General features: G+C 34.9%; 1 protein-coding gene across 1 annotated transcript in view; it reads right to left on the reverse strand.

The window, feature by feature from the left end:
- Window positions 1-27,735, reverse strand: part of WDPCP (WD repeat containing planar cell polarity effector) — a 276,624-nt gene that overhangs the window by 33,253 nt on the left and 215,636 nt on the right. Inside the window, exon 13 of the mRNA XM_082852381.1 lies at window positions 18,900-18,963. Within this exon, the coding sequence (XP_082708507.1) occupies window positions 18,900-18,963 (64 nt within the window). The remainder of the gene's footprint in view (window positions 1-18,899; window positions 18,964-27,735) is intronic.

Raw genomic sequence — 27,735 nt, forward strand, 5'->3', positions numbered from 1 at the left:
ACCAGGAGAAAAAATGGTCACTTGAAACAGACCCAAATGAACTAAATGGTTTACAGGAAACACAGGAGACAGAGGAACATATTAATAAGCACTCCAAAGATATGAGGTTGGCACATGTCAAAATATGAGAAACTCTATACGGCAAATGGTTCAGTTTATTCAACAGCAAAACTGCAAAACAAGTGGGGAAAAGAGAGAAAGCCGGAAGTCAGATTAAAATAAACCACTGAGGGACTTTACTGGTGGCGCAGTGGTTAAGAATCCGCCTTCTAGTGCAGGGTACATGGGTTCAATCACTGGTCCGGGAAGATCCCACATGCGGTGGAGCAGCTAAGCCCATTTGCCACAACTACTGAAGCCTACGGGCCTAGAGCCCGTGTTCCGCAACAAGAGAAGCCACCGCAACGAGAAACCCGCGCATCACAACGAAGAGTAGCGCCAGCTCACTGCAACCGGAGAAAGCCCACGCGCAGTAACAAAGACCCAACACAGCCAAAAATATATAAATAAATAAACAAAATTTTAAATAAATACAAAAAAGAAAAAAAATAGACTTTAAACCACTGAGACACATCAACCAAATGTAACGTTGGACCTGGCTGATCCTGAGATACAACTTTTAGATTTTTTAAAATAAATACTTCTGGAGATAACAGAGAAATCTGAACATCAATTGGATTATTTGATGATATTAAGAAACTAAGGGGAGAGACTTCCCTGGTGGTCCAGTGGTTAAGAATCTGCCCTGCAATGCAGTGGATGCCAGTTCCATCCCTGGTTGGGGAACTGGGATCCCACATGCCACAGGGCAGCTAAGCCTGCGCGCTGCAATGAGAAAGCCGACGCACTCTGGAGCTCGCACACCACAACTACAGAGCCCACTCACTCTGGAGCCCGTGAGCCACAACTACTAAGCCTGCGTGCCACAACTAGAGAGAAGCCTGTGTACCGCAACAAAAGATCCCGCGTGCTGCACCTAAGACCTGATGCAGCCAATAAATAAATAAGTAAGAAACTAAGAGGAATTTCTTTAGATTTAATAATAGTATTGTGATGATGTTTCTTTAAAAAAAACAACAAAACTTCTCTTTCAGAGATATATAATGAAGCATTTAAAGTAAAATAATACGTTGCTTCAAAATAATCCAAAATGGGATGTAGGGTGGTTGGAAATATAAATGAAAACTGGTCATGTATAGGTACTTGTTGAAGTTAGGTGATTGGTATATGGCAGTTCATTATTTTATTCCCTCTGTTTTTTATCCATGATAAAAATAAATTCAAAACAAAATTAATAGTATCCTTCTCTTTAAAAACAAATTTCCTTTGCCGTAATTATGTCCTTTTCAATCCTAGTTTGTGTGTGTGTGTGTTTGTCTTCTTTTTCTATGCCTTGATGATATTTTTCTAAACTATTATCTTACAGGTCTTTTCTAGAAAATGGCTTTGATTTTATTGAGAAATTCTACTTTAAAAAATTTAATTCTTTTATCTTCATTAATTTCATTTCTCTACATTCTTTGGATTTATTTGTCTTTGTTCTCTTGAGATGAAAGCACAGGTCATTTATTTTCAATCTTTTAAAAAAAATAATGAATTTAAGGCTATGAAATTTCTTCTGAGTATTACTGCTTTGGCTGCAAGCCATAGACCTTGATATGTAATATTTTCATTGCCATTAAGTTATAATTTCCACTTTGAGATCACCTTTAGCCAAAGAGTTATTAATAAGTATGTTGTTAAATTTGGGGGCACATGTTATTTTTTATCAGGGTGATCTTTTTTTAAAAATTTTATTTATTTATTTTTGGCTGCGTTGGGTCTTCACTGCTGTGCATGGGCCTTCTCTAGTTGTGGTGAACGGGAGCTACTCTTTGTTGTGGTGCACAGGCTTCTCATTGCAGTGGCTTCTCTTGTTGTGGAGCATGGGCTCTAGGCACGTGGGCTCAGTAGCTGTGACTTGTGGGCTCTAGAGTGCAGGCCCAGTAGTTGTGGTGCACAGGCTTAGTTGCTCTGTGGCATGTGGGATCTTCCCGGACCAGGCCTCCAACCCGTGTCCCCTGCACTTGCAGGTGGATTCTTTTTTTTTTTTTTTTTTGCAGTACACAGGCCTCTCACTGCTGTGGCCTCTCCCATTGAGGAGTGCAGGCTCTGGACGCACAGGCTCAGCGGCCATGGCTCATGGGCCCAGTCGCTCCGCAGCATGTGGGATCTTCCCGAACCAGGGCACGAACCCGTGTCCCCTGCATCGGCAGGCGGACTCTCAACCACTGCGCCACCAGGGAAGCCCTGGGAGGTGGATTCTTAACCACTGCGCCACCAGGGAAGTCCTGGGGTGATCTTTTGTAGTTAATTTTTACTTTTACTGCACAGAAGTCACTGAATATGATTTCTGTGGTAGAAATATGTGGAATATGTTGATATTTCCTTGGTGGCTTAGATATGATTATTTAAAATGACTTTATTAATATGCATTCTTTAATATGTTTAATAATATGTTTGTTAAACATATCTTCATTAGGTCAAGTTTTCTAATTATGTTATTAAAATCCTTAATATCCTTACTGTCTTTTTCCTTCTCAGTGTATGGTTTTCAGAGAAGGGTGTGCTAACATCCTGCACTTTGTGGATTTTTCAACTTTTCCTTGAAGGTGTTTTTTTTTAAGAATATATTTTGGAGCTCTGTAGTTAAATGAATAGTGCTATCTCTATTTGATGGATTATTTCTATGATTATCAACTATGTTATTATAAAGGATCTCTCTCTATTAGTTATCAATTGCTGCACAACAAATTACCCCCAAAGTTAGTAGCTTAAAACAATAAACATCAATTATACCATAATTTCTGAGGGTCAGGAATCCAAGAAGACTTAACTGGGCAATTTGGACTCAGGGTCTCTCATGAGGTTGCAGTCAAGATGTTGGCCAGAGGAGCAGTCATCTGAAAGTTTGTGTATGAAGGCCCTGCTTCTAGATGGCTCATTCACATGGCTGGCAAATGCAGTTCCTTACCGGCCATTTATCAGACGCATCTGTATCTCACTGCATAGGCCTCTCCATAGGGCTGCTTGAATGTCCTCATGACATGGCAGCTAGTTTCCCCCAGAGCAAGTGATCAGAGAGAAAGGGGCAAAAAGGAAGCCACAACACATTTTATTACCTAGTTTCAGAAGTCACACTTCATAGCTGAAGTTAGTTACTATGTCCAGATCACATTCAAGGGGATGAGAGGATAAGGCACCACCTTTCGAAAAGAGTATCTGGGGCTTCCCTGGTGGCACAGTGGTTGAGAATCTGCCTGCCGATGCAGGGGACACCGGTTTGAGTCATGGTCTGGGCGGATCCCACATGCCGCAGAGCGGCTGGGCCCGTGAGCCACAACTACTGAGCCTGCGCGTCTGGAGCCTGTGCTCCGCAACGAGAGACCGCAATAGTGAGTGGCCCCGCTTGCCACAACTAGAGAAAGCCCTCGCACAGAAACGAAGACCCAACACAGCCAAAAATAAATTAAAAAAAAAAAAAAAAAAGAGTATCAAAGAATTTGAGCACATGCTTTAAAAGTACCTCACCTTCTTTTTCCCTTTTAATACTTTCGTCTTCAGATATTTTCTTCTGACAGTTGGTTTTGGAAGCATTTATTATAAATATTTTTCCATTTGAACCATGTTATTTTGGGTTTGGAGTGTTTTATATATGCAGCACATACCTGGATATTTAAAAATCCAATTTTGTGGTCTCTGATTTTCAGTAGGTGAATTTAATTCATTGACATTATAATTACTGATGCTTAGACATTCTTGCCAGCTTATTTTTTACTTCCTATTTGCCATACCCTTATTTATTTCCTTTTGATTATTTCCTATTTGTTCTGTAATAATTTATCAAGTCTTCTGTTTTGTGTTTTTATTTACTGATTCTAAAGTTACGCCATTTGTATTGGTCTGTTAGGGCTGCCATAAGAAAATACCAAAGGCTGGGCACATTAAACAAGAGAAATACTATTTTCTCACAGTTCAGGAGGCTGGAAGTTCAAGACGAAGCTGCTGACAGGTTTGGTTTCTCCTGAGGCCTCTCTCATTGGCTTGCAGGTGACCACCTTCTTGCTGGATTTGCCTCTGTGCACATGCATCCCTGTTGTCTCTTCCTCTTCTTACAAATACACCAGTCATATTGGATTAGGGCTCCACCTCCACGACCTCACTTAACCTTAACTGTATCTTTAAAGGCTTCACTTCCAAATACAGTCACATTACGGGTTACAGCTTCAACATATCAATTTGGAAAGACAGGGGGACACAATTCAGTTCATAAAATCACTCTTCGTATTTTTCTGGTGAATATTCTTAAATTCTTAACATACTCACATCGCCTTATTTTTCTAACAATACCTGGGGTTTATCAGTATTTACTTACTTTGACTTCTCCACTCACCCACCTTGCTACAACCTGATTATTCACCCTTGCTATCCCAGGAACATTTTTCTGATTCCTAGTATCCCCTTTCCCAGGGCATGGAGAACTTTTGGTGCTTCTTTCAACTTTGGGAGCCATCTTATCTGGACATTTAGGTTTCTGCTTTCTTTTTTCAATCTTATTTTGTGTGTTTTACAGTTTTCAGTGGATTCCTCACAGCTTCCGGTCTCTTATGTATTCTTGATTTGAATTCCAGTTATAAATTTTAACCACACACACATATGTTCCATCATTTATAGAGATGTGGCACAGGAGGGAGAGGTTGATGTATACACTCAATCCAGTGTCTTAAAACAGAAGAGGTACATTTCATTTATAGATTAATTCTTCAGAGTAGAGACTTCTGACTGGGAAAATTTGAACTTGGAAATCCAAGATAGGTTTGAGTCAATAGAGGTCAGAAAATTCTATATTCATAATATTGTATATAATTATAATGTATATAGTAAATGTCAATTCTTGCTTCAGAAGTTTACAGGTATAAAACTCTTCTAAATAAAAACGGTGCCAAAGAAGCTATTTTATGTCAACTTGATCACCAATTAAGTGCCTAGGAGCGGCAGATGTAAGCCACGCTATAGAAATAATGCCAACGGAAGACAAACTACGCAATAGTATCATGCCAAGGGAAGGCACAGATGGCTGGAGAGCAGCAGCTATAGGTCTTTTTATAGCATTATCAAACAGCACACACTTGACATTCCAACTGGTCCTGTGCCAATGGCCAAGGTAATTAGGGATGTCAACATGAGAAAGTTCAGAAGGCACAGTCATCCTCATGCCATCCATATGGGGCCAGAGAAGCAATCTTGGGTAGTAAATGACTGTCTTTTATGCCACAGTAATAATTAAGCTGGAGAGGTCACTTGAATTTTGAAAAGCAGAATAAGGTCCCAAAGACACAGAATTAAAAGTATTTCTGTGACCAACAAAAATAGACTTCAAAACCACACAGCTTCTACTTAGAGAAACAATGTCTAGAGCTGTGACAATAGTGAAAATTTAAAATATTCTCAGTTTAGAAAAGTTTCAAGTACAGTACAAAGATCTTTTTTTTCTGAATTACTGGAGACTAAGTTGCCAACACACTCTTGAATACATTAGTGCTTATTTCCTATAAATTTGGATATTCTCCTACATAACCACAATCAAATCATGAAATTAACATAGATAACATTACTCCCACTTAATCACTGAAATTTCACCAATTGTTCCAGTAACAATTCACAGCACACAGCACACAGATCCGTTTCTTGATAGATTTAGTTGGTATGTATCTTTAGTCTCCTTATTTAGTATAAAATAGTTCTTCAGTCTTTTCACTGATGTGAACTTGGAATTTTTGAAGAGTATAGGCTAGTTATTAGAATGTCCCTTAATTTGGGTTCAATTGGTATTTCCTCATGATTAGATCCAGATTTTGTACTTTTTTTTTGCAGGAAAGCCACAGAAGGGCTGTTGTGTTCTTATAACAATATATAAGGTAGCAAATTATTTTTATTTGCTCCATTTTGATCATTTGATTAACATGGTGTCTACCAGCCTTCTCCACTGTAAAGTAACTTTTTCCTTTTGTAAATAATACATATTTTGTGGGGAAATATTTTGAGACTATGTAAATAATATCCTGTATCTCATGAAACTTTCTCTCACAGTTACAGCATTCATTAATGACTGTTGCCTTATTCAACTATTACTATGATGTTTGCCAAATTGTGATCTTTTTTTCATTTTATCATTCCTTTTATGTTTATTAAATGGCTTTCTTTATTTGTGTACTTACTTGTATCAGTATGGAGTCAGGGTGCCTCATTTTATATAATGGATTACAGGTATACTCTGGAGATATTGTGGGTTCAGCTCCAGACCACTGCAATAAAGTGAATATTACAATAAAGCAAGTCACAAGAATGTTTTGGTTTCCTACTGCATATAAAATTTATGTTTACACCATACTGTAGTCTATTGAGTATGCAGTAGCATTAGGTCTTAAAAAACATTGTACATACCTTAATTTTAAAATGCTTTACTGCTAAAAAAGAAAATGCTAACCATCATCTGAGTCTTCAGTGAGTTGTGGTAGTAACATCAAAAATTACTGTTCACATATCACCATAACAAATATAATAATCATGAAAAAGTTTGAAACATTGCAAGAATTACCAAAATGTGACACAAAGCCATGAAATGAGCAAATGCTGTTGGAAAAATGGTGTGTGTGATAGACTTGCCTGAGGTAGGGTTGCAACAAACTTTTAATTTGTAAAAAATGCAGTATCTGTAAAGCACAATAAAGTGGAGGCGCAATATAATGAGGTACGCCTGTATAATCATCCCATACATTTTGATATGTTCATTAAAATTCAATTAAAAATATTTCCAAGTTTCTCTTGTGATTTCTTTGATCCATGAGACTTTCAGAGAAGTGCTGTTTAATATGCAAATAGTTGGGAACTGTAGATATATGAATGTTATTGACTTGTAATTTAATTCCTTTGGTGTCATATTTCGGTCTACTAAAGTGTATTGTGCCTTATTTTATGGACCAGCAGATAGTCTATGTTTAGTGAATATTCCACATACATTTGAAAAGAACGTGCATTCTAAAGTTGTTAGATGTGGATTCAAAAACTGTCAGGGTTAATTAAGGTGGTTAAAAGGTTCACTAATCTTTATGGATTTTTTTTTTTTTTTTTTACTACTTGTTCTGTGAATTACTACATTTGTCTATTTCTCTTTTTTGCTGTCAGCTTTTGCTTCACATATTTGAAACTCAGTTATTTTGTACATAAACATTTAGAATTATGTCTTTCTGCTGAACTTTCATTATCACAAGTGTCCTTCTTTGTCTCTAGTAATACTTCCTTTGTCCTGAAGTCTAATTTGTCTGATACCTTACTGTTTGCATGGTACATCTTTTTAATTTCAATTTATTGTGTCATAATAACTGAAGTGTTTCTCTTATACACAGAATATAATTAGGTCTTGCTTTTTATCCAGTTACACAATCTTGGACTAAAAAAAAAATTCAATCTCTGCTTTTTAATTGTAGTGTGCAGTTAATTTGAATTTAATGTAATTATAAATGTTTGGGTTTAAGTATACCATCTTGCTTATTTGTTTTCTGTTTGTTCTCCTGTACTCCCCTCTTTTGGGTTGAGTATTTTTTATGTATTTTTAAATTTCCTCTATTGACTTTTTAAAGTTGCATATCTATTTAAATTTTTAAGAAAATCCTTTTGGCACTACAATACGCAATCTTAATCTATCACAGTCTACTTAGAATTAATATTATACCATTTCAGGTAAAAGGTACGAACGTTACAGCAGTATAATTTCATTTATCCCAAACCCCCGTGATGTTAGTGTCATTCATTTCACATCTACATAGGTTATAAACACCACAATGTATTGTTGGTATTTTTCCTCTAAACAGTTATCTTTTAAAGAAATTTTGGCATGAGGAAAAAATACTTTTATGATTAATCCACGTTTACCATTTCCAGAGCTCTTTATTCTTTTATGTGTATCCACATTTGGCATCATATTTGTTCTGCCTGAAGAATATCCTTTAATTTTTCTTATGGTGCAGGTCTGTTTGTGCTGAGTTGTCTCAGCTTTCATTTATTCAAAAGTGTCTTTATTTCATTCTCATTTTATGGTAATTTTCACTAGATATAAAATTTTGTGTTGAGAGTTTTGATTTTTTCAGTACATTAAAGGTGTTGTTCCATTATCTTTTGGTATCATTGCTTCTGATGAGAAGTCAGCGATAACTCCTATTAGTTGCTGATCATTTTATGTAATTTTTTTTTTCTGGGTATTTTAAAGACTTTTCTCTTCATCATTGGTTTCAATAGTCTGGATATGCTGTGCCAAGATGTTGTGTGCCTGGGTAAAGCTTTCTTCTATCTGGAGAGTTCACTGAGCTTCTTGGATCAGTAGACTGATGTTTTCCACCAATTACATGTATTTTAGAGCACTTGACTTTGTCTCACATGTTAGTTCTTGTTCATTTTTTGCAATATTTTTCTTTCTTTTATTCAAATTAGATGATCTCTATTGAACTATCCTCAAAGTCACTAATCCTTTATTATACAGTGTCTATTATTTTTCTAAGTAGAATTTTTGATTGCAGATTTCATATTTTTCATCTCTAGAATTCTTCCCCCCATGGTTTTTAATAGTTTCTATGTCTCTGCTAAGAATCCCTATATATTCAGTCATTATGTTCTTCTTTTCTTTTAAAATCCTTGAACATATTTATAATAGCTGCTCCAAAGTGCTTGTCTGCTCATTTCAACATCTGGGTCATCTCAGGGTCTGTTACTATTATCTTCTCTTTCTTTTCATAATACATCACATTTCCCTGCTTCTTCACACACCTAGTAATGTGCGACATTGTTTATGCTCGACATTGTGGATATCACATTTCAGGGAGTTTGGATTATATTGTCCTTCTTTAAAGGATATTGAGTTTTGTACTAGCAAGGCACTAAATATGCGGTAGATTCTTTTGATCCTGTCAAATTGGTTTTATGATATTTAAAGGCAGATCTATTTCAGTTTTGTAAATAGTCTTAGTATGTGGTCCTTATTCTTAAAGCATGGCATTTCTGAGGTTTCATATAAATGCTCAGTGAGGTTGCTTCACTTTGTCTGAACCAGAATTAAAGCATGTCTCAGCACTCTGCAGCCTCTCCATTCACTCTCATTGTCACAGCAGAGGCTCTTTGATAGGCCTTGTCTACTTGCAGCCTACTCTCCCATCAAGGACCCAAAGAGAACCACCATGAAGACTTCTGGGTCCCCACTCTTCACACAGATTCTCCCTTTCTGGTATCTTGCCCCACAAATTCTAGACCCCTCATCATCCCTGAATTCTGAACTCTTATCTCTGGCTCTTCAGCTGAGTGATATCACTGGTCTCTGCTCTGGAAGTTGTATACAGGGCTCATCTGTGTATTCTCCATTTTTTGAGGAATCATGGTTCTGCTGTCCTTATTGTCTACTGCCTAAATACAGTTGTCTCATATATTTTGTCCAGTTTCACAGTAGGAGGGCAGGTCTGAAAACCAATGTCTCCATTGGCTGGAAGTGGAAGATTCCCCCTTCCCTTACCTCACCAGTAATATTTTAAAACAGTTGAGCCAATATTAATTACATCATGATTTCTCTTTGTTTGGGTTTTAGAAGAAACAGCCTTGAACTATAGGGACCAATGAGAAGCTGATGCTTTTCTAAAGGACAAGAGATTGGGGATGGACACAAAAAGTGTTAACACCTGTCCAGTTCACATGACACTCTAAGATACAACTCTTCTTTGTGTCTCCCAAGATGCAGATGGGTTCTCAAAGAGTAGATTCATGGTTCTGGAAGATCTATCAATATGACGACTAGCATAAACCACATCTACCTGAAAGAAAATCATGCCTAAACATGTGAAAGTGTTCTTTCCTGGAGACATGAATGAGAAAATAGGGAAATAGGCAATTGGTGCTACTTTTCTGTGATCCTTTTCATATTCACTGCACACAACAGACGCTTTCCTTTTACTACAGACAAACTTTAAGAGCACTTAATTTGGATGAATCATCTCCCCAATAAGCTGGGGTCCTGTAAATTGTTCAAGCAAGATCAGATTATCACGTAGATTGTCATTCTACAATAAGCAGTCTTACTGAAATCTTTGTGCATTTTCATAAAAAATAAAAGGGAAACAATAGCTTTCTTAGACTTAGTTATGGGTAGTTATCAAGTCACAAATTGCTAACTTTTGGAGAACTTCCAAATCTTTTGTTTATATAAGCAGTTTGGTATAATTGGAAATGACATGGAGTTTAGAGTCAAACACATCTGAGTTTGAATCACGATTTTCAGTTTTCCTTATCAGTTTTGTCAACTATAAAATAGGTATAATAATTCTGTTGGTTAGGATTATTATGAAAATTAAATAAGATAACATGCAAAGCCTCTGGCATAATGCCTGGCACTTTGCAGATGATTAAGAAAAGTTAACTTCTTTAATTTTTTGAGCTGTAATGATTTTGTTCCTGATAATCATAAAGCACTTGCATGCCCTCAAGCAAGACAGACTATAAATTTAAGCAGGCATAATCACAAATATCTCCTACTGTTATCAAAGGAGAGACTTGCATTATTAATCCTACAAGATTAAAACAATTCTTGAACTTGAAGAGCTGTAAATTTTTTTTTTACTTTCTTGAAAATGAGTTAAAATAGGAAAAAATTAGGTTCTTCTCTTTAGTTCTTTTACTTTAATTGAGTGATAAGCCCTAGTATGCAGTATTTTATAAAATTTAATTTGACCCATTTGGGGCATAAAACTGATGACATGTTATGCTTAAAAGTAGAATTTGTCACATTTAAGGCTCTTAGTGATTAATAGTTCAAACATAATAGCACACTGCAGGGAGTTATACAGAACTGGAAAGCAGCTAGTGCCAAGTTTAACACTTCACTCACCTTCCAAAAATATACTGCAGAACTTCTGATTCCAGTTATCCAGATAAGGATATAAAAGAGAATACTCTTACTGAGAATGACTAGAACACCTGGATAAAATAATTTCTGAAATTCTGTTTGAAGACACTGGAGACCTACCAAGACAGTGAGTATCTGAAAGACCCAAGTTCCTAGACAGAAGCAAAGCCCAGAGAGGTATAAGCCTGATATTTGGTGCTGCTTTTGCTTTCAAAGCATTTGCCAATTTGTAATTGGTGGCCAAGAGCCTGAGAAACTGCGCAGAAAGTAGTGTTTGAAAAGTTGAGAAACTGCACAGAGCTTTAGGTAGAGTTTCAGGTACTGGGCTAAAAGTACAAAGTTATACTTCAGAGATTGCTGAGGCAGAGCTTTCAGCTGGGACTCCTGAAGGGCTACATTCTTGATAAGTATAAAGTGGAAATAAACCACCTCTCAGACTGAAATTCAGCTTCAAATAAACTCAACTCCAGAATAAAATATTGTTTAACCTTTACCCTAATTATTTGCCAGAAACAAAAATAAATTCTTTCTGGAGGAAAATAACATCATATACAGCCTCAAATTATCACTAAATTTTAAATATCTTATGTCCAAAATTCAATTTAAGAAAGGAAAGAGATAAGAGTAAACGACCCCCAAACAACAGCAACAACAAAAAGGCCTACCAAAAAGACATTAGTCAAGAGCAAAAAAATACGCTAATGAAAGAAGAATGGAATATAGTTAATACTAAGAAGGCCAAGGATGGTTAAAGGACATAGAATAAGTCGGACATACAGAAAAGAAACAGTTGTACTATTATTTATGTTATACTTCAATTAAATATTCCAATTAAAAGACAAAGCTTGTGAGAGTTGAATATCCAACTCTATATTGCTTACAAGAGATACAACTTAAATATAAGGAAACATGGATTATGATATATGAAGGATATAAGTAAACACAAACCAAAATAAAGCTGGTGTAGGTATACTTTGAGATATGAAGTAGGTTTTAAGGCAAACATTTCTAGAAAATAGAAGAATGTTTTATAATGATAAAAGTGCAATATACCAAGAAAATATAACAGTTCTAAACTGGCATGCACCTAACTACACAGCCTTAAAACAAATAAAATAGCAAAAAAGGCAAACAGAACCACAATCACAGTGGAAATTTTTAATACATCAGTCTGAGTGAAGATATAGAAGAATTGAACAACATGGCTAACAAACTTGATTTTATATAGAATACTGTACCCAACAACTGTAAACTGTAGAGTACATATTCTTCTCAATGAACATGGAAACTTCACTATTGACCATATAATGAGCCATAAAGAAAGTTTCAACAAATTTCAAAGGGTTGACATAATACAGTAGGCTAAGAGGGGTGTGTGTGTGTGTGTGTTGTTTGAAATTAGTTGAAATTTAAAGAAACCATGGGCAAAGAAGAATTCACAACAGAAATGCTAGAAATATTTTGAGCTGAATGATAATGAAAAATATGACATAAAGTGTCAGAACACAAAGCTATGCTTGAATGGAAATTATCCCCTTGAATGCATACATTGGAAAATAAAACCAAAAAAATCCTTGATTTAAGCATCTATCACAAGAAGTTAGAATAAGAACAACACATTTAAACAAAGTTGGAAGACTTATGCTACTGGATATAAATACTTAAAAAGGACAATAATTAAGACTGGTCTTGGTACAGGGATACAGACCTAAACATATATATGGGAACCTGATTTATGACAAAGGTGGCCATGTAAAGCACTAAGCAAAGGACAGTCTTGTTAATAAACAGTCATAGGTCAACTGGATATGTGTGTGTGTGTGTGTGTGTGTGTGTGTGTGTGTGTATATATATGTGACAGAAATTAACTTTGAGCCATACCTAGGTGGACCATAGGTTTGATTGTTAACATTAAAATAATAAAACTTTTAGAAGATTAAAAAAGGAGAATATTTTCAAGACCTTGGGATAATAAAAGATTTTAAAAACAGTACACAAAGAGCACTAACCAGCCTCTAGCAATTACCCTTCTGCTCTTTATTTCTATGAAATCAGCTTTTTTCTTTTTAAGATTCCAGATATAACTGATACCACACAGTATTTGTCTTTCTCTATCTGGCGTATTTCACTTAGCATAATGCCCTCCAGGTTCATCCATGTTATAGAAAATGGCAAGATTTCCTTCATATTTTGGCTGAACAATATTCCATAGTCTGTGTGTGTGTGTGTGTGTATGTGTATATATATGTATGTATATATATATATCTTTCTATGTATTATATTTTCTTCATCCACTCATGTCAGTGGACATATAACTTGCTTCCAGATTTTGGCTCTTGTGAGTAATGCTGCAGTGGACATGGCAGTACATATATCTCTTTAAGATATTGATTTTGTTACCTCTGGATATGTACCCAGAAGTGGGAATACTGGATCATATGGTAGTTCTATTTTTAATTTTTTGAGGAACTTCCATATTGTTTTCCATAATGGCTGTATCAATTTACAGTCCCACCAACAGTACAAGGGTTCCCTTTTCTCCACATCCTTGCCAACATTTTTTGATCTTATGTCTTTTTTGAAAAAAGCCATCCTAACAGGTGTGAGGTGATAGCTTACTGTGGTTTTGATTTGCGTTTCCCTGACAACTGCTGTATCTGTTGGCCATTTGTATGTCTTCTTTGGAAAAATATCTCTTCAGGTCCTTTGCACATTTTTAAATTGCATTATTTGAATTTTGGTATTGAGTTGTATGAGTTCATTACATATTTTGGATATTTACTCCAGATCAGATATATGATTTGCAAATATTTTCTCCCATTCCATAGACTGCCTTTTCTTTTTCTTGGTTGTTTCCTTTGCTGGGCAGAAGCTTTTTGGTTTGATGTAGTTCTACTTATTTATTTTAGCTTTTTTTGCCTTTGCTTTTGGTGTCTTATCCAAGAAATTACTGCCAAGACCAATGTCAAGTGGCTTTTTCTCAATGTTTTCTTCTAGGAGTTTTGTGCTTTCAGGTATTACATGTAAGTCTTTAACCCATTTTAAGTTAATTTTTGTGAGTGGTATAAGGTAATTTTTGTGAGTGGGCCCAGTTCCATTCTTTTGCATGTAGATATCCAGTTTTCCCACCACCATTTACTGAAGAGACTATCCTCTCCCCATTGTGTGTTCTTAGTGCCCCTGTCAAAGAGCAGTTGACAGTATATTCATGGGTTTACTTCTAGGCTCTCTATTCTGTTCCACTGGTCTATATGCCTGCTTTTATGTCAGTACCACCCATAAAATGGAATACAATGTAACCATTAAAGTAGTGATATAGGTCTGTATTTATTTTTATGGAAAACTGTCACTATAACATTGATGAATGAAAAAAAAACTAGTTATAAATAAAAAGTTTAGTACGTGTGTACACTTATAGAGGTATTTTAAAGGATGTTCATTTCTGGATAAGAAAATTTCAAGTGATTTTTTTTTACTTTGTTCTTTATATTTTATGGTATTGTTTTTATTATATTATTATTTACTCATAATCTAAATAGTTCATTTTCATCTAAGGGCTTACTGAATCATATTGATTTTGCTTACAAAATATCTTCTCTTTTATATTCATGTAATTCAGGCCGTTTCAGGTCTTCATTATTTCTTGCAACCGGCATGTAAAAACAACTGTTGCTCTCTCTTAATAGTAATGACACATAATATCTGTTTAGTACTTCCTAGTTTAAAAAGTACTTCCAATACAGTATCTCCATTAAGATTCAAAAACAATCTCAAAATGGATTAAAGACATAAATGTGAGACCAGATACTATAAAACTCCTAGAGGAAAACAGGCAGAATACTTAAATCATGGCAATATATTTTTGGATCCATCTCCTAAAAGGAAAGGAAACAAAAGCAAAAATAAACAAGTGAGACCTAATTAAACTTAAAAGTTTTTGCACAGCAAACGAAACCATCCACAAAAGTGAAAAGCCAACATACTAAATGGCTTTTTAAAACTTTTAAAACTTTTTAAAAAGCTGATTTCATAGAAATAAAGAGCAGAAGGGTAATTGCTAGAGGCTGGTTAGTGCTCTTTGTGTACTGTTTTTAAAATCTTTTATTATCCCAAGGTCTTGAAAATATTCTCCTTTTTTAATCTTCTAAAAGTTTTAAAAAGCCAAACGAAACCATCCACAAAAGTGAAAAGCCAAACCTACTATTTGCAAATGATGTGACCAATAAGGGGTTAATATTCATAATATATAAAAAGCTCATACAACGCAACATAAAAAAAAACAAACAACCTAATTACAAAATGGGCAGAACTGAATAGCCAGTTTTTTCAAATGAGGACATGCAGTTGGCCAACAGGCACATGAAAAGATGTTCAACATCACTAATCATCAGGGAAATGCAAATCAAAACCACAATGAAATACCACCTCACACCCGTCAGAATGGCTATCATCAAAAAGACCACAACATATGTTGGTGAGGATGTGGAGAAAAGGGAACCATCTCAACCATAGACTGTTGTTGAGAACATAAATTGGTACAGCCACTGTGAAAAACAGTATGGGGTTTCCTCAAAAAACTTAAAATAGAACTACCAGCAATTCCACTCCTGGATATATATCCGAAAAAAACCCCAAAACCACTAAGTCAAAGAAGATACATGTACCTTAATGTTCATAGCAGCATTATTTATAATTGCCAAGGTATGGAAGCAACCTAAGTTTCCATCAACAGTTGAATGGATAAAGAAGGTGTCTTATATATATACCTTGGAATACTACTCAGCCATAAATAAGAATGAAACTTTGCCATTTGCAGCAATATGGATGGACTTGGAGGACATTATGCTAAGTGAAATAAGTCAGAGAAAGACAAATGCTGTATGATATCATTTATATGTGGAATCTAAAAAATACAACAAACTAGTGAATATAATAAAAAAGAAGCAAACTTATAGAGAACAAACTAGTGGTTACCAGTGGGGAGAGGGAAATAGGGAGGGGCGATATAGGAGTGAAGGGAAACAAAGGGTTATTATAGGATTACATGAAATCATCTGTGTGAAACTTAAAAATTATAAAGCACTAGAATTCAAAGATGCTTTTATTCAATTAAAAAACCCAACCTATGGGTAGGTACTATATTATTATCATCATTTATATACATTTTAAAAAACTCAAAAGTTATTGATCTTGAAGACAACTTATGACCCAAATTCCATGTATCTACCATTACACCTTCCCATTACACCTTGCTGATTTGGGGTAAGGATAAACCCAAACTCCTTAACATGGTCTGGATATAATAAGGAGTAGAGTACATTTCCCAGAACTGAAAGAAAGCTGATGTAGCTGGAAAGCAGAGAGGTGAGAGTGGAGGGACCTTAGCTGCCATATTAAGGAGTTAGAATTTATCCCAAAGGTGACGAGAAGCTGCTAAAGGGTTTTAAATAGAGGAGTGAAATTATAAATTATGATTTTTTTGACAAGGGGTCTGCAAACTTTTTTTGTGAAACACCAGATAGAAATATTTTAGGCTTTACAAGCTATATAGTCTCTTGCAACCACTCAACTCTGCCATCATAAAGCAGTCATACACATTACATAAATCAGTTTGGCTGTGTTCCAGTAACATTTCACTTATGGACACTGAAATTTGAATTTCACTATCATGTATTTTTAATATCATATATTTTAAAGTGTTTTGATACTATTTTTCTTTTGATTTTTTTCAGCGATTTAAAACTGTAAAAAGCCATTTTGGGGCTAGATTTGGCTGGCAGGCCATAGGTTGCTGACCCTAATTTTAGAAGATGTTCACTTAGGCTACAGTGTAAAGCAGACAAAGAGGTCCTTTCTGGCCCATTTCCTCAGGTCCAGTACCCACATACTGACTTTTTAATATTCAAGGCCTATTGATATCATGCTATATGTCTTTTATCCTTCTATCTCTGATAGATGCTAATGCAAAAAGAATATTCTCAGGTTAACCATTATGCTTTTTTGGTGACCCCTTTGCATTCAATGTGGTCATATTTTTATTCTTTAAGGAAGAGATATCTTGGTGGGAGAAGATAATTTACATGTAGGAATAATCCTATTTTAAAAACTTTTAAATTCAAAGAGGTAATATTTCTCAGTATATAGGCTAGATGATAATTTAAATACTAATAAGTGATCTATTAGAAAACATGATAAATTCTTTAGACAATTTCAATATGGAGCTTCAAATGTATATAGTAGAATCATGAGCTTAAATGGAGCTTTGTTTAAGGACTTAATGCTCTCTTAAGGCTCTTAATGCTTCCTTAAGGCAAATCTTGGGCTATAAATAAGCAAAGTTACATAGGAAGAATAAGGATGTAGCATTTTGATTGTTCACTTTTACAAATAAAAAGGAAAGTAAAACTATTTCTCTCATTCCTTTATTTTAGGTTTTTACCTTTTACTAGTAAATATCCTTATGGGTTAGGGTTAGGGTTAGCCTATCAGCAGAAAGCCTATTTGGCTTTAAACTAACATGGAGACTTTATTTATATTGTTACTGCCTAACTGAGACTAAATGCTGAAACAGATACAATTTGAAAAAAATTTATAAGATGGCTTTGATGATTATTTATTAATTAATAGCCAAAGAAGCAAAAATTACAGAGCAATATAATAATACATTGAGAAAGAAAGTTTACCAGACACTAAATATTTAAATACTCATCTCTTCAGTTCTTTTCTTCGCTAGAAAAAAGACTGGGACTATAGACATAAAAAAAATAAAGAAATATGAAGAAAATCTACCTTTACTTGTGAGTAGTGTCAGATGTGAGAAGGTGGAGATAAAGAGTGAAAGTCATTGGGGTCAGAAAATCTAAAAGGTGTTGTAATTAAATTTCTGACACTGTGATGTCTGCATGCATAGACTTTGGTGAAAATAATTAAATGTTCCCTTCATATACTAATATGCCTGATCAATTTGACCTAACAAAATACAGATGACCAACAAAAGGCTCATACATGTGAAGTATGATCAATGAAAGCACAATTTAACTGAATGATGCAAAATTAGAATTTAAATAACAAATTCATTCCAAAGTCATGAACCCATATTAACATCTAAAGCATCAAAGCTTAATTTAAACTACAAAATGTCTTCATTTGTGCAGAAGATTCAGGTAAAAGAGCCTTCCAGAAGTTTTTGTTGTTTTCAAGAAGCTTTTGCTTCATTGTTTCATTGACAACAGTGAAATCTCTGTGGAGCACAATATGCTGGAAAACCAGGAACCCCACCTTTGTTTATCTGATCTCACTGGACGCTGTGGTGAAAGTTCTTATAAAATAAGAACCTGATACAGAGCACAAAGATCTGTAAGAAACTGGTTGATTTTACTGTTCCGTAGCTAATAAATGGAGGACTAAAGCATATTTGAATTTATATCCTCTTGGATCCACTTTGCACTGTGGATACTTTAAAAATACAAGTGAGAACATTCATAATATGTTACTTCTCACTAAAATCAAAGGGACAAACTGAGCACATTCAAGATCTAGGGGACATGTTTTGCCCTATGTCCTGGTTTCTGAAGCTGTACTTCTTTAGAGAATGGATTAGAAAGACATTTAAGCTTGTTAGATACAAAGGTGTCATCCCCTCACATCAACGTACGTGAGGAGAAACGTTCAAGAATTATAAATTCTTAGAAAACTTAAAAAACCCTTTGGGTCTGGCAAGGAAAATGTCAACAAGTCAAAAGAGACTAGATGGCTATTGACCAGTTTCATGAAGGCAGAGCTGCAAGCCAGGATGGAATAATACTTTCCCACCATGTGTTGAAGGCACAAATGACACTAATCCTTTTTAATGGTCACAAAAGCTGACAACTTACTCAGCCTTAGAACTGAAGGCACAAAATCATCTCTGGGAATGACTCACCATAAACAGGTCACGAGCACCAATGTCAACAGCTAACAGAAATGCCTTTTCAAATCTCTGGTACCTATAAGGTAGAAAAGAAATGTTATATGTTGTGAACAAAACTACAGAAGAGGAGAGATCAGTTTGTTTAATTTACTTATGTGTTACTGTTTTTGTTCTGATACGAAAAATATTCTCAAACAGGAGGGACTTTGCCTTCTGGGATCTTCCCTATGTGAACTCTTATTGTACTTAGGAGGAGCTGAGGCACACAGCCCTGTGGAGGTGTTCAGTGCAACTTTCAAAGATAAACATAACCAGATTAGGTGCTGCTGAATGTAGAGAAAGGATAGCTTAGGAAATAATGTTTCTCATTATATTTTACTTTGTTGTGTTTTGTTATGTAAGAGAAAACTATGGGGATATGGAGAATATAGCCGGATAAGAGCAATTAATAAATCATATAATTATACTTTTATGTTTCTTAGGTAAAAGTTAAGAAGTCAAATGTTGCATATTACAAAACTTTCATATTTGTGAGTTTGGAAAAAATACGTTCTCCTCTGTTGTAAATGAAAATAATAAATAGTTTCTAAGATTTTTTTTTTCCTTGGAGTATAGTTGCTTTACACTGCCATGTCAGTTTCTGCTGTATGTAGAGCAAAGTGAATCAGCCATACGTATATCCCCTCTTTTTCGGATAAGTATTTTTTTAAGACACTACTTTTCTACTCTTTTATCCTATCTTTCCTTGAGGTAAAACTGAGAATTTTCTTTGTGAAAGTTTAATTTTAGGCTAAAATACATGAGAACAAACTTCATTTTAAATTAATTACCTCTGTAGACATTTTAAAATCCTGAGAGAAAAGCATGTCATGAACATACAATTTGCACAGGATTTTGGAATGAAAGTTCATCTTTATTTTTCTAAATGTTTAGACTTACATATAACTGTCACTCTTTCTGACTCAAGAAACAAGAACATAAATAACCAAGTTGTTCTCTGTTTTATGTTGTGAAATAAAATGGTATAAAATATAATGATGCGCCACAACAAGAGAAGCCACCACAATGAGAAGCCTGCACACTACAACGAAGAGTAGCCCCTGCGTGCCACAACTAGAGAAAAGCCCTCATGCAACAATGAAGACCCAATGCAGTCAAAAATAAACAAATAATCAATTTATTTTAAAAAAATATAGATTTCAAATAAAACGTGTCAGAAATGTAGAATATAAATTATTATTGACAGAGTACATACATTTATTAGTGAAATAGCTAATATAATTAAAATTCAAACACACAAGGCTTATGATTATTCCATATGAGCTGGTAGGTCCAGAACCTGAAACACTTCACAATTTCCATGCTGTGTTTGATTACTGTTATCCCATCTCCTCCTGGCTCTACTTACTAGCATCTCCAGTATTTGCTTGAATCCCTTTCAACTATGGAAGATCAGAAGAAAATTGTGTTTATTTTTGTTCCAGGAAGCTGAATGATTCATTATATATACAGTGTAAATGGGATGTAATGAGGAAGAAGACAGAGGATCAGCAAGTTGTACTACTCTTCCATACATTCACTGCCATCTTGCATTTGTTGCCACTCCAATGAAACTTTTGTAGCAGTAATAAATTATCCAGACTTAAAGATAAGTTCTTATCTTGTGTGCCCTTTTGGCCATATCTGACCCTATTAACTTCCCCTCCTTGAAACCCTCTCTTTCCTTGCATTTGGAGATTTATTCTTTGTTTTCTCAATTCTTAGAATTCATCTTCTTAGTCTCCTTTTTAAGTTAATTTTTCTTTGCCTACTCCATGAAGTTTTCCCCAGTAACCTTACCCGCTCCTATGGCATTGATAATTATATCAATGACCCATAAATCTCTAGAATCCATTTATTTCCTGAGCTCCAAACTCTTTATTTCCAGGAAACTCAAATTTAACATGTCTAATATGTCCACTGATACATAAATTTGGCAACCATATATATGATTAATTGAAATTGGGAAATATGAAATTAAGGTGGACAGGTCAGGAGGTACTCTTCATTCTAGGTGAGAGGTAATGATTAACATTATGATAAAATGAAAGAGTTGGCATTGGCGTATGGCAGTATGTTCAACCAAAAATATCAAAGAGCACTCCCCAACTAGATTGCTTATAAAATATATGTTAAAGTACAACACAGGACTCTAAAAAAAGGGAAATTTCCAAGGGTACCACACTCTCAGTAAAAAAAATAACCAACTAACCGAAGTCCCTTGATTGAAACTACAGTAAGGATCCCTGAGCAGAGAGCAAAAATGGGGGGAAAAAAGGCAGAACTACTCTGGGTCATCACCCTCAGTAGACTGAGCCCTGAACAAGTCTCAAGGTAAAGGGGCTAAGCCTGAGACTTTTGATTAAGACATGGGCTAAAATGATCCCAGGTTATTAGTGCCCCTAACTTTGGTAGAAAAAATAAAAAGAAAATTCATGTCTGGATTAAAGCACTTTTGATAGAAGCCATCAGGACTGCCATAAATTAAAATAAAACAAGTATGAGTTCACAATGAAAGATCACTGAATACAAAAGAAAACAAGCTACTGTGATGGAAAATTAGAAAATAAACAACAGATTTACTTCTCCAGGGATTTCAGATCACTGAATTATTAAAGTTAGAATATAAAATAATTCAGCATAAGATTTTAAAAGAAATAATTATGGAACCATGAAAATAAGCATACAACAGGATATAATAAAAAAAATTACCAGGTAGATTTTTTAAGAAATAAAATAGAACTTTTGGAAATGAAAACCTGAACTGGAGTTAAATAATTTGTCACAAAGAGAGAATTAGTGAAGGAAAAGAGGCATAAGTAAGGAATTACAGAAAATGCACAGAGAAATAAATATAAAGAGAGATTAGCAATACAGAGAACATGGAAAAGTCTAACATGTCTAATCAGGTAATTAAGTTAAAGGCTGAGAATTTTCCAAAGCTGATAAATGATATGAATCAATAAACACAAGAGGGACAATATATATCAAGCAGGATAAATTGAAAAGAATCTATAATTATGGACATCTGTAATGGAATTTCAGAACTCCAAAAATAAAAAGATATTAACTGCCAGAGAGAAGACAGATCACCTACAAAGGAACTACTGATACAGACTGACACCAGACTTCTCAATGGCAACAATGGGATGTAGAGGACATTAGGGATATACTTTCAAATTATAGAGAGAAAATAAGCATTACTCTTGTATAATATGACAGTGGAACTTTCTTTCAACAATTAGAGAAAAATAAAAACACTTTCAGATGTACAAAAACTGAAAGCATTCAACAGATCTTCCATAAAGGGACTTCTAGGGAACATAACTCAGGAAAATGGAAAACGATCCCAGAAGGAAGGTTTGAGAAGCAAGAAGGAATGGCTTCAGAAAAAAAAATTTGGTTAATATACAGTTAAATACACACAGACATACAGCAACACACACAAATGGTCTGATATTTTTAAGATCAGAAAATACCAATTACATATATCATGTAAATCAAGTGCTAAGGTCTTTGCTTTTTGTACTGTTGAAGATAATAATTGTTTGATTTTGGTAACTATGCATAGTCAGATTTCAAATAATAACCACTAAAAGACTGTATAAATTACTCGAATAGCAGTATAGGTAGAGTGGGGTTGAGGCTGAGTGAATTGAAAAAGAAAAAAATTCAAGAAGTATTAAAAAAAAAAAACAAGAACAGTGGATCTATGCTGGTGCCCTGGTGAAAACAACAACTGAGAGACAACAGGGCCAATTGACGGCATACCCACAGTTAAGGTGCAACCAAGAGCAGTGCCAACAACCATGTAATCTGAGAGCTCTCACAACGGGTGAAAGGTGACACAACAGAGCACACCCAGGTGAGCAGCTCCAGAGGAGGAATACTCAGTGGCTTCTCTCCCAGTGGGAGTGCTCCAATCCCACCTACCTCACACCACAGATCAGAATACAGGTAAGAAACGGCTCTGGGGGCCTCTACTCCAGCAACTAGGGAGCAGACCATGTCCCTATCAAGGCAGTGACAACCACAGAGCATGTCTAATATGTCCACTGTCAATCTGGCAACCATATATATGATTAATTGAAATTGGAAAAAATGAAATTAAGGTGGACAGGTTAGGAGGTACTCTTCTTTCTAGGTGAGTAACGATTAACATTATGATAAAATGAAAGAATTGGCATTGGCATCTGGCAGTATGGACAACCAAAAATATCAAAGGGCACTCCCAACTAGATTGCTTAGAAAATATATGTTAAAGTACAACACAGGACTCTAAAGAAAGGAAATTTCCAAGGGTACCACACTGTCAACCAAAAAATAACCAACTAACCAAAGTCCCTTGATTGAAACTAGAGTAAGAATCCCTGAGCAAAGAGCAAAAATGGGGGTGGGGGAGGCACAACTACTCTGGACAGGAGTCAAAGAATGGGATGTAGAAGACAGTAGGGATATATCTTCAAATTATAAAGAGAGGCATTATTCTTGTATAGAATTTGAAAAAGAAAAGATACATGTATATGTATAACTGAATCACCTTGCTGTACACCTGATTATAATATTGTTAGTCAGCGATACTCCAATATAAAATACAAAGTTAAAACAAAAAGGAAAATCCTAAAGATGCTACCAGAAAACCACTAGAGCTCATCAATGAATTTAGTACAGTCGCAGGATACAAGATTAATACACAGAAATCTCTTGCATTCCTATATGCTAACAACGAAAGATCAGAAAGATAAATTAAGGAGACAATCCCATTTACCATCACATCAAAAAGAATAAAATACTTAGTAATAAACCTACCTATGGAGACAAAAGACCTGTATTCAGAAAACTACAAGGTACTGATGAAAGAAATGAAAGATGACACAAACAGATGGAGAGATATGCCATGTTCTTGGACTAGAAGAATCAATATTGTCAAAGTGACAATACTACCCAAGGCAATCTACAGATTCAATGCAATTCCTATCAAATTACCAATGGCATTTTTCACAGAACTAGAACAAAAAATCTTAAAATTTGTATGGCTACACAAAAGACCTGACTAGCCAAAGTAATCTTGGCTCCTTGACATCAGGATATCCTACAAAGCTACAGTCATCAGAACAGTATGATACTGGCACAAAAATAGAAATATAGATAAATGGAACAGGATAGAAAGCCCAGAGATAAATCCACAAACCTACGGTCAATTAACCTATGACAAAGGAGGCAAGACTACACAAGTGAAGAAAGACAGTCTTTTCAATAAATGGTGCTGGGAAAACTGGACAGCTACATGCAAAAGAATGAAATTAGAACATTCTCTATCACCATACACAAAAATAAACTCAAAATGGATCAAAGACCTAAATGTAAGGCCGGTCATTCTAACACTCTTAGAGGAAAATGTAGGCAGAACATGCTTTGACATAAATCGCAGCAACATTCAATGCTTTTGAATCCACCCCCTAGAGCAATGAAAATAAAAACAAAACTGAACAAATGGGACCTAACTAAACTTAAAAGCTTTTGCACAGTGAAGGAAACCATCAACAAAACAAAAAGACAACCCACAGAATGGGAGAAAATATTTGCAAACAAAGCGACCAACAAGGGATTAATCTCCAAAATATACAAATAGCTCATGCAGCTCAATATAAAAAAAACAACCCAATCAAAAACTGGGCAGAAGATCTAAATAGACATTTCTCCAAAGAAGACATACAGATGGCAAAATGCGGATGAAAAGATGCTCAATGTCACAAATTATTAGAAAATTGTAAATCAAAACTATAATGAGGTATCACCTCATACTAGTCAGAATGGCCATCATCAAAAAATCTAAAAACAGTAAATGCAGCAGAGGGTGTGGAGAAAAGGGAACCTTCCTACCCTGCTGGTGGGAATGTAAATTGGTACAACCATTATGGAGAAAAGTATGGAGGTTCCTTAAAAAACTAAAAATGGAACTACCATATGACCCAGCAATCCCACTCCTGGGCATATATCCAGAGAAAACCATAATTCGAAAAGATACATGAACCCCAATGTTCACTGCAGCACTGTTTACAATAACCAAGACATGGAAGCAACTTTTAAGCCTATTGGCAGAGGAATGGATAAAGAAGGTGTGGTACATATATACAATAGAATATTACTCAACCATAAAAAGGAACAAAATAGGACTTCCCTGGTGGTGCAGTGGTTGAGAATCTGCCTGCCAATGCAGGGGACCTGGGTTCAATCCCTGATCTGGAAAGATCCCACATGCCGCAGGGCAACTAAGCCTGTGCACCACAACTACTGAGCCTGCACTCTAGAGCCCACGAGCCACAACTACTGAGCCCACATGCTGCAACTACTGAAGCCCGTGTGCCTAGAGCCCGTGCTCTGCAACAAGAGAAGCCACCGTAATGATAAGCCTGTGCACCGCAACAAAGAGTAGCCCCCCACTCGCCGCAACTAGAGAAAGCCTGCGCGCAGCAACGAAGACCCAATGCAGCCAAATAAATAAATAAATAGAACAAAATAATGCCATTTGCAGCAACATGGATGGACCTAGAGATTATCATACTGAGTGAAGTAAGTCAGACAAAGACAAATATCATACAATATGACTTATATGTGGAATCTAAAAGAAAATGGTACAAATGAACTTATTTAGAAAACAGAAATAGATTCACAGATATAGAAAACAAACTTATGATTACCAGGGGTGAAAGGGGGGCAGGGATAAATTGGGAGATTGAGAATGACATATACATAATACTATATATAAAATAGATTACCAATAAGGACCCTACTATAGAGCACAGGGAACCCTACTCAATACTCTCTAGTGTCCTATATGGGAAAAGAATATAAAAAAGAGTGGAAATATTTATATGTATAACTGATTCACTTTAGTGTACACCTGAAACTAACACAACATTGTAAATCAACTATACTCCAATAAAAACTTTTTCCAATAAAAATGTAAATAAAAATAAAAAACAGGAAAGGAATAAAAGGAAGCACAGGAAAATAGCACAAAGGAAGATAGAAACAGCTCAATAGAAAAATAATCATATACATGGACTAAACTCACCAGTTTAAAGACAGAGTGTCAAACTGGAAAAGTAAAATCTGGTTTTATATTATTTATAAAAGCCACATCTAAATCATACAGACAAACAAGGTTAAAAGTAGAAGGATAGAAGAAAATAGAAGACAATTATTGATAAGAATGTAAAGTAATGCAGCCACTTTGGGAAAAAGTTTGGCAGTTTCTGAAAATATTACACATAAATTTGACATACAATTACACTCAATTTCATGGCAATTCCTACGTATCTACCCAAGAGAAATGAAACATACCCCAGAGAGACTTACACTCATGTATACATAGTGACATTTTTCATAATAGCTTAAAAGTAGAAACAATCCTAAATGTCAATCAACTGATGAATGAACGAATTAAAATACGGTATATCCAAACAATGAAGCAGGTTTCAGCAGTAAAAAGGAATGAAGCACTGATACATACTACAAAATAGATGAACTAAAAAATATTACGTTAACAGTTAAAGAAGCAATATTGTATGATTCTATCTATATGAAATGTCCAAAAAGGATAAATCTATAGAGACAGAAAGTAGATTTGTGGTTGGCTAGGGTTGGGAAAAGGGAGTGACTACAAATGGGCATGAGGGATCTTCTTGGGATAAAGGAAATGTTTAAAATTAGATCAAGATAATGGTTTACAAATCTGAAAATTTACTAAAAATCATTGAATTGTAGAATTAAGTGAATAAATTCTATGGTAGTTAAACCTCAATAAAATTTTCTTGTTAGAAAGCTAAGGTAGCTATATAATCAGATAAATGGTTTTTAGAAAAAAAATTATTAGAGATAGAAAGAGTAAGAACAAAATAATAAAGGTTTCATGTCTCCAGGAAGATACAAAAATTCAAAACTGGATGCATTTAATAAAATAGGCTAAAAATATATAGGTCAAATCTCTGATAGAATTAAACTAAATAATGAGCCCACCAACAAAGGGGAAAGTTCAAAGTTATATCTGAATTTTTGCTAGGCCAAGCAGTAAAAAAATTCGTAAAGAAATAGAAGTCTTAAACAACATAATTACACAGCTGGATTTACTGGATACATAGAACTTGTCAGTCATAAATTAGTGGATACACATCCTCCTCAAACACACATGGAATCCTTACAAAATTATGTTAGTAAATAAAAAAGCATGTCTCAATAAATTTTAAGGAATAATATATATAATGAATCTGTCAACAATGCAGTTTTTGATAGAAAGATAAGCAATAAATCCATATGCATTTAGAAACTAAAATGTCATTAGTCAAAGAAAAATTATAATAGAAATTTAAAAATACTTAGAAGTAATTGAAAAACTTGAGCAAATGAGACACTTGAAGGGTGTCTTAAGTGTTTGTATTAAGAAAAGAAGAAAGGTTAAAAATTGATGAGCTAAATATCCCATTTAATAATTTAGACAAAAATAGAATAATCTCAAAAAGACAGTGGAATAAATGAGGTACGCAAAGGAAATAAGACTGTCACACAGATTCTATATTCGGCAAAAAGTGTCTTTCAAGAATGAAGGTGACATAAAGACATTTTCAAGGAAAAAACACCTCTAAGATATGTATCTCCAGTAGAACTGCAGTATAAGAAGGGCAAAAGGAAGTTCTTTAGGCCAAAATAAATGATATCAGATGGAAACTTCAGTTCTTCAATAAATAATGCAAAGTACTACAAGTGATCAATGTAAAGAAGATCATTTCCTTTATTTAACATACATATG

Source organism: Leucopleurus acutus (assembly GCF_964270905.1).
Source record: "Leucopleurus acutus genome assembly, chromosome: 12".
NCBI classification, from domain to species: Eukaryota; Metazoa; Chordata; class Mammalia; order Artiodactyla; family Delphinidae; genus Leucopleurus; species Leucopleurus acutus.